Genomic DNA, 7,882 nt, shown 5'->3' with positions numbered 1-7,882 from the left:
GACTGGCACAGCAGGGATCTCTGGTGCCCAGGGAGGGGTGGGTGCTACGCCAGCCCCCCCGCATTGGACCCCTCCCTGCGGTTTGCGAGGCCTCGCTTCATGGGGCACAGGGCTCCGGGCGCAGGGAATGCACAGCCAGGGGATTCAGGAACCGCCCGGCGGATGACGTGCCCACTAGCCCTGGCTGCTTTGTGGCACTGGGTGCACGTCACTAGGTGCGCCCTGGCTCGTCCCCAGTGTTACTCCTCATTGCGGGGCCCTGCGCGAGACCTCAGGACCAGAGCTCCCCTTCCTTGCCCAGTGCCTCCCAAAGCCACGTGTCCTGCAGCCCCAGGCAGAAGACGAGGCGGGTCCCCCCACATGGGCACCCCCTTCAGTCACGTGCCCTGCCACTAATGTTCCCTCGAATCTTTCTGATCCAGGTGCAGATTTTTTCCATCCAGGTGCGGAATACATTTTTGGTGTGCACCAAGACGTGCAAATGTGCACCACCAGCAGAAACACACACCTAGCTGGGGGCGCTCTGTTGATCAGCAGGGCGGCATTTGAATGTCTTCTGAGTGGCTGCACAAGCGCCCAGCTTACAGGGAACCCTGCCTGCCGTCCCTGGCAGACAAGGAGGGTCCCCCCACATCAGCCCCCCCTCACAGCCACTGCCCTGCAGCCTCTTCATAGAATCATAGAATAATAGGACTGGAAGGGACCTCAAGAGGTCATCGAGTCCAGCCCCCTGCCCTCAAGGCAGGACCAAGCTCCGTCTGCACCATCCCTGACAGATGTCTATCCAACCAGTTCTTAAATATCTCCAGAGAGGGAGATTCCACCACCTCCCTTGGCAATTTATTCCAATATTTGACCACCCTGACAGGTAGGAATTTTTTCTTAATGTCCAATCTAAACCTCCCCTGCTGCACTTTAAGCCCATTACTCCTTGTCCTGTCCTCAGAAACCAAGAGGAACAAATTTTCGCCTTCCTCCTTGTGACACCCTTTTAGATATTTGAAAACCGCTATCATGTCCCCCCTTAATCTTCTTTTTTCCAAACTAAACAAGCCCAGTTCATGAAGCCTGGCTTCATAGGTCATGTTCTCTAGACCTTTAATCATTCTTGTCGCTCTTCTCTGTACCCTTTCCAATTTCTCCACATCTTTCTTGAAATGTGGCGCCCAGAACTGGACACAGTACTCCAGCTGAGGCCTAACTAGTGCAGAGTAGAGCGGCAGAATGACTTCACGAGTTTTGCTTACAACAAACTCTTAGTTCCCACCAGTGAGTTTGCTGGGGCTGTCTGCAGAGAAGAGACACGTCCCCCCACCAAGCTGCTGCTCCCCCCCGCACCAGCCCTGCCCAGCCAGCGCTCCCTTGTGCGAGGCGCCAGGACGAGGGGTTCATGCGACCGTGACGGGGTCTGCCTGGGCCTTCTCCCCAGCCGCGGCGCAGGACTAGCTGCTCCGAGCGCGGCCCCAGCCATTTCGCAGCCTGGAGCAGTGAAACGTGGGATGCCAGAACACGCTCCGGCAAGAAATGGAGCGGACGGGGCGGGGCGGGGGCCTCTGGTGCTTGTTTTCGGGCCAGCGCCTCGGCGGGCGGGAGCGCTGACCTGCCGTGGCTGCCTGCTCGGCAGAGGTGGGATTGTGGCTGTGTGTGTGTGTGTCCGCGCCTGAGGCGAGCTCCCCGACGCTCCCAACTCAGGGCTCCCCCGACGAGCCGGCCGCCTCTCCGCCACCAGGCTCCGGGGCCGCGAGAGACCGGAGAGCTTACCCGAGGGGGCTCTGCTCCCAAGGCCTCCGTGGGCCCGTGACCCGTGCAGCCGGGCCGGAGGGACACAGCGGGGCGGCAGTCGCAGGCTGCTGCAAGGCGGGTCCATAGGAAGGGGAGGGCAGCGCAGCCAGGTCAGTGCGTGGGCTGGGCCTGCAGTCAGAGCAGCAGAGCGGCCAGCCTGGCTCAGAGCAAAGGCCCATCCGGCCAGGGGCCTGTCTGCTGCCAGTGGCCAACGCCCGGTGCCCCAGGGGGAGAGACCAGAACAGGGAACCATCGTGATCCCTCCCGTCACCCAGACCCAGTCCCTGACAGAGGCGAGGGACACCCCCCGCCCCCCGCCCTGTCTGCCTAACAGCCGCTGATGGACCCAACCTCCATGACTCGCTCTACAGGCGACCCCCAACCTACGGCACAATTGGTTCCTGGGGAAGCGTCGCAAGTTGGGGGCGTCGTAACTCGAACCCCCATTGACGTCAGGCACCGGGCGCCATCGTAAATGGGGGCCGAGGATGTAAGTCGGGGGTTTCGGCTCCTTCCGCACATAAAAAATGGTTGTGAGTGCGGGGGAGGGGAGGTGACAAGTTGGGGGTTTCCTGGAGTTCTTTTTTGTACCGTTAGGCTGTGTCTACACTGGCGGGTGCCTGCACAAGAACCCACAGAGCGTCCACAGGGCCCGCCTGCTCTTGTGCAAGATTTACAGTACGGCGTGGGAAGAGAGGGCTTCTTGTGAGCGACCTTGCACAAGAGGGCAGTGTGGATGGGCGGCAGGGGTTCCTTGCACAAGAAAGCCCTATGGTGGCTAAAATGGCCATCAGAGCTTTCTTGCACAAGAGGGCGTCCACACTGCCATGGACGCTCTTGTGCATAAGCACGTGGCCACGTGGACGTGTTCTTGCACAAGCGTTCTTGCACCAGAGTCCTTCTGCAAGATGCTCTTGCGCAAGTACCTGCCAGAGTAGACGTAGCTCTAAAGTCCTGGCCTTTATGTCTCGCCTGCATGCCGGGGAGGGCATCTGGGCTGTAGTGGACATGCCAAGCAGCCAGAAAAGCTCCAGCCCTTCATATACCCTGTGTAACCGCCGCCTGGCAAATCTGAACCTAGAAGCTCTGGAGCTGAGGGTTACACCTGCACTGATACAAATTTCTATCGGCAGCCGCAAAACTGAACGGCAGGCGTCTGCACCGAGGGCTGCGGAGGCGGGTACCTGCGGCTCTCACGCGGATGCCTGCGATTGCACGATTCTCGATACACGTCTTGTATCTGCGTCCGTCAAAAGGCGCCGGGAGATCCGCGGAGGCGGGTAGCCCCGGGCATTAAGCGGCGAGCGGTGGACTTGCAGGGCTCCACGGCTGGGAACCCCTTGCACCTTCCTCGGGCACAGGCTGTGCTCTGTTCTGCGTCCCCGAGCCCCCGGCCAGGGACTAGGAGCCTTCCCAGGCTGGACTCTTGTGCTGCAGGCTGGGTGTGGCAGCTCCATCATCCTCCCAGCAAGGGGCTGGATTTCTCCCTCCCCTCTCCCCACCCAGAGCCATCACTTTGGTTCCCACCCGCCATCTATCCCGCCTGCCCGCGAGCTGCCAGCGCGGAGATGGATGGCCGCAGCCTCTAATCAGCTCCCCGGGGCAGGCAAAGCTGCCAGGCAGGTGCCACCGTGCGCTGCCCCCTCGCACCCCGGCCTCTCTGCGGTTAGCGGCGAGGGGCTCCTGGAGCTCCGTGACTGATCCCCCTCTCCCCTCACACGGGTCTCCGGGTTTGCTTTGCGGAGCGTGTCCGAGGTCAAACAGGGACAAAAGTCCCTTTACAAAGGTACAGCCCATCGCTACTGCCGGTCCTCCAGGACACCGGCCGCCTCCAGCCGCGGCCCCATGGCACCGCGCGACGCCGGGCCGCTCGCGTCCATTTCACCGCCGCATCCCGGTGGCGAAGGGGGCAGAGTGGGGGGGGCCCCCATGCCCCAGCCCAGGCCCAATGCAAAGCCCAGGTGAAAGTGGGGAGCAGGAGCGTGGGGGCTGCAGGGCGGTGGCCAGGTGACCCCCTGCCGGAGCCACGCCAGGGGCCGGTCTCTCCAGCTGTGGGGCACCCAGGTGGGCGGAACCAGGGAGGGAACCGGAGTCTGAGGACCAGGCCTCCGCCCTGGCTGCCACGGAGCCAAATCAGGCCGAGTGAGCCAGAGAGGTCTTCTCCCCACCTCCGAGCCGCTCGGCCCCCGGGGCTGGGGCAGGCCTGGAGCCAGCAGGGCCCGGCAGGCACAGGAGGGGGGCTTTGTCGCTCCCCCTCCTTGCAGATCCCCAGCACGACAGGCCCCGGCTGATCCCGCCCCCAATCCGTGACAATGAGCCACCGAAGCGGGTCCAGCCAGGGGCAGCCCAGCACCTCGTCCCGGCCGGGCGGCGCCTGTCGCAGTCACAGCTCTGCTCCACCCCGTGTCGGGCGCCCACCGGGAGAGCAGCACCCGCGGGCTAGGCCGGGGTGGGCAATAGTGTGCGATGGGGCCACTCCCAGGGGGTGGTAAGGGGGCAAGGGCTGCACGCCTCCAGCGTGGGAATGGAGGGGGCAGGGGCCGGGAGGGAGGTTGGGTGACGAGGGGGGTTGGGACCTAGGGCAGGGGCTGAGAGGGGGTTGGGACCTGGCGCAGGAGTGGAGGAGGCATGCAGGGGTTTGGGTTGTGACGTGGGACATGGGATTGGAAGGGTCTGGGTACAGGAGCGGGGGTGCAGAGGGGTCGGGTTACGTGGGGGAGAGGGAGGGGGCAGGTCCGGGGGTGCAGAGGGGTCGGGTTACGTGGGGGAGGGGCGCAGGAGGGGGCAGGTCCGGGGGTGCAGAGGGGTCGGGTTACGTGGGGGAGGGGTGCAGGAGGGGGCAGGTCCGGGGGTGCAGAGGGGTCGGGTTACGTGGGGGAGGGGTGCAGGAGGGGGCAGGTGGGGGAGGGGTGGGGGAGGGGTGCAGGAGGGGGCAGGGTCCGGGGGTGCAGAGGGGTCGGGTTACGTGGGGGAGGGGTGCAGGAGGGGGCAGGTCCAGGGGTGCAGAGGGGTCGGGTTACGTGGGGGAGGGGTGCAGGAAGAGGAGCAGAGGGCGACTGGGATGCCAGGGTCAGGCTCTGGCCCACAGGTACTTACCTAAGCAGCTCCCAGCCAGCAGCCCAGCAGGCCCCCGAGGCAGACTTCCCTCCCGCCCCGCTCTCAGCGCCCAGCTGGGGGGCCGCATGCAGCTCCAAGTGCAGCGAGCGGGAAGGGAGGGGGCGGGGCTTTGCACGCTGCCTGCCGGGCAAACAGGCAGCTCACCGGCCAATGGGAGCTGGGAGATTGCGCTGAGGGCGGGGCAGTGCACAAAACCTCTCCCTGCCACCGCACTCGGGGGCACTCGGGTGGGCGAGGCTCCCGCTGCCCAGGGCTTGGTGCTGGGCAGATCCGAAGCCCTCGCCCCGAGAGCTCAGTGCAGACCAGCCCGCGAGGGGTCCTTCCCTCATTTTACAGCCCACCCTCTGGCATGTGGCCGAGGGAAGGGCTGCTTCCAGCCGTGGCCCCGACCCCTGAACCCTCCCTGCTCTCCTCCCCTCAGGCTGCCCAGCAAGGCCGGCGGCAGACGTGGGGACACTCGCTGGCAGCAGCCTGGTCTCCAGCAAGCCAAGTGCGGGCTGGGCGTTCCTCGGCAGAGCACACGAAGGAGCCGGCTCCTCAGGCGGAGCAGGGGGCTGTGTGGCACGCACCAGGCCTGCTGGGAGAGGCTGCCCAAGCGCCTCTTCCCTGCCCGGCTCTGCTCCGGTGTGAGGAAGAAGCATGTGGAGAAACGCAGCCCCTTTGCGGCTCCCTGCAGCTGCCGTGGGGCACTCACAGGGCCCAGCCGGGCTGCATGACTGACCCGCTCCCCTCCCGTACCCACTCCTGGGGTGGGGTGCCCAGGACGGAGCCACCCTTCCTGGGAGCCACGCCAGTCCCTGCCAGAAGCCCCGCGGCTGCAGCCAGGGGAGCGCGAGAGGAGAGGGAGCAGCCAACAGGTTTTTAGTGAGCTGCCGGCAGCGCTGCTCCCCCAGCGCCTGGCTCCTGGCTTTAACTGGGGAGCTCGGTGGAGTCTGTGCCACGCAGGCTGCAGCATCCGCAATGAGCCCGGGGGTTGCACGCAGGTGGGGGGGCTCCGTCCAGCCGTCCGCAGCGCTGATGGAGGAGGAGGAGGCCGGCGCAGCCGCCGCGAGGCAGGGAGTGGGGGACCGGGCCGAAGAGGCTGCCTCCCTCCGTTCCCAAGGGGTTCAGGGCAGGCGGCTAGGGACAGGGCTCAGGGGCTCTGCAAACGCGAGGACGGCTTGGCCGGCAAGTCGCCATCTCCAGCCACAGCCCAAAGCCTACTTTGCAGGTGCCCCCCTGCAGGCCACGCACCCCCCAAAGCCCCAGCCCACCCCATGGGCTACCTCCACAGGCTGGCTCCTGGGGGTGAGCTCTACTCCAGGGGGAGCCTCTGTGTGCGTTAGGCTGCACCTCTGCCCCCCCAAACCGGGCTCCGTCCACCCTGCTTTGCAAGGAAGCAAGTCAGGGCTCAGATCTGTCTCCTCCCCCCCCCCGCCGTGTGCTCTCCCCACTGCTAGCAGGGGTGGCAGCGCGTGGACCCCGCTTCTCCCCCGGCACGCTGCCCGGCACGGGGACCACGCCTGCTGGGCCTTAGGGCCATTTCCACGGCACTCGGGCTCTGGTGTGGGAGAGACAAATAACCCGACGTGGCCCTTGTGCTGAGCCTGCAAACGCCCCGGAACTCCTGGAGAGCTGCCAGGTGAGTCAAGCCCTCCGGAGCCATCTCCTGCCCCCCAACAGCCATTCCCCCTTTCCTGGGAAGGGCCTGCGTTCACACACGGACTCCCAGCCTGGGCACAGGCCGCTGGGTACGGCGCATCTGCCCTGCGCGTCCATCGCCAGAGGACGAGGCCAGATGCCCGCCCGGGAGGTGCAGCTCCCCGCAGGCCAAAGCAGGAAGCCAGGCGGGACCCCCCTCCAAACACCCGGACAGCGAGCGCAGGGCTCTTGGCACGGAGGCTCGCTCTGCTGCCGGGACCCCAGCGGCCTGAGCCTGCAGGAGCGGAAGCGGGGACGGGCTTTCTACTCCTCCCCCCGCAACCGGCCCCTCCCATCTCAGCACTCACTCTGTGGCCAGGCCCTGCTCAGCCACGGAGGAGACCCGGGGGCGTGAAACCAGCTTTTATTGACGGTTTCCCACGGCCAATCCAAGCCTGGCGGTCCCCGCACGACAGCAGCCGTCACCCACAGGGCCCGGCCCCCGGCCCAGGACGCACCCAAGCCCCGCCGATTGACTCCACGTGGGCTGCCGGCACCTCGGCGGGCTCCTGCGCTCAGCCCGGGCTGGCTGGGTAGAAGTGCTCCACTAGCTGCTTCTTGTTGACTTTGCCCATCTGATTGCGGGGGATCTCCTGCACCAGCAGCAGCTCCGCAGGGACGGTGTAGAGCGCCATGGAGTCCCTGCAACCAGACACAGACTTGCAATAACCCTCACCGTCTTGGGGACACCTCCCCTCCAGAGCCGCCCGTCGGTCTGCCCCCGGTGCACCTCCCTTCCAGAGCCGCCGGTTGGTCTGCCCCACCGTGCACCTCCCTTCCAGAGCCGCCCGTTGGTCTGCCCCCGGTGCACCTCCCTTCCAGAGCCGCCGGTTGCTCTGCCCCATGCTCTTTGGGGACAGCCCTGTAGCTGAAGACTCCGTGAAAGGAAGATGAACCTCAAGAGGCGCGCCCTCAAGTCACGGGATGGGGGCACACATGAGAGTTAAGGGTTAGAAACCGGGGATAAGAACACTAAAGCAGCAGTGGAAGAGGTCTCTGACCTATGCCAGCAAGGAAAGGGTTAACTGTCACCCTTCCTCACCTCCTGCAAGACCCAGGAAGTCCCTCCGGGGAACACGGCTTCCCTTTGCCGGCATGTGAAGGGTTAACCCCAGGCTGGCAGAGGACTCCCGTTCTACAGCCAGCAATCGAATGCCTCAGACATCCCAAAGGGCCTGTGCCGTGTGGGGTGTGGGCAACACGATCCTCTCAGTCGTGCGGGCCCAAGCGCGTCTGGCTGCAGCTCGCTCCCCAGTGCAGCTCGCCAGACGCCGCTGGGTGGGGCCGCTCCTGCGGGACGGGC

General features: G+C 65.5%; 1 protein-coding gene across 5 annotated transcripts in view; it reads right to left on the bottom strand.

The window, feature by feature from the left end:
- Nucleotides 1-6,927: 6,927 nt before the first annotated feature.
- The window catches only part of ACSF3 (acyl-CoA synthetase family member 3), a 124,250-nt gene continuing 123,295 nt past the window's right edge, over nt 6,928-7,882 (bottom strand). For all 5 annotated transcript variants that reach the window (XM_089781559.1, XM_075939852.2, XM_075939854.2 and 2 more), the window contains one exon: nt 6,928-7,221. In XM_089781559.1, the coding sequence (XP_089637685.1) occupies nt 7,095-7,221 (127 nt within the window). In that variant the 3' untranslated portion in view covers nt 6,928-7,094. The remainder of the gene's footprint in view (nt 7,222-7,882) is intronic.

The sequence above is a fragment of the Pelodiscus sinensis genome, chromosome 12, assembly GCF_052426305.1.
Source record: "Pelodiscus sinensis isolate ZL-2025 chromosome 12, ASM5242630v1, whole genome shotgun sequence".
NCBI lineage: Eukaryota > Metazoa > Chordata > Testudines > Trionychidae > Pelodiscus > Pelodiscus sinensis.
This window is presented reverse-complemented; position numbering and strand designations above follow the sequence as displayed.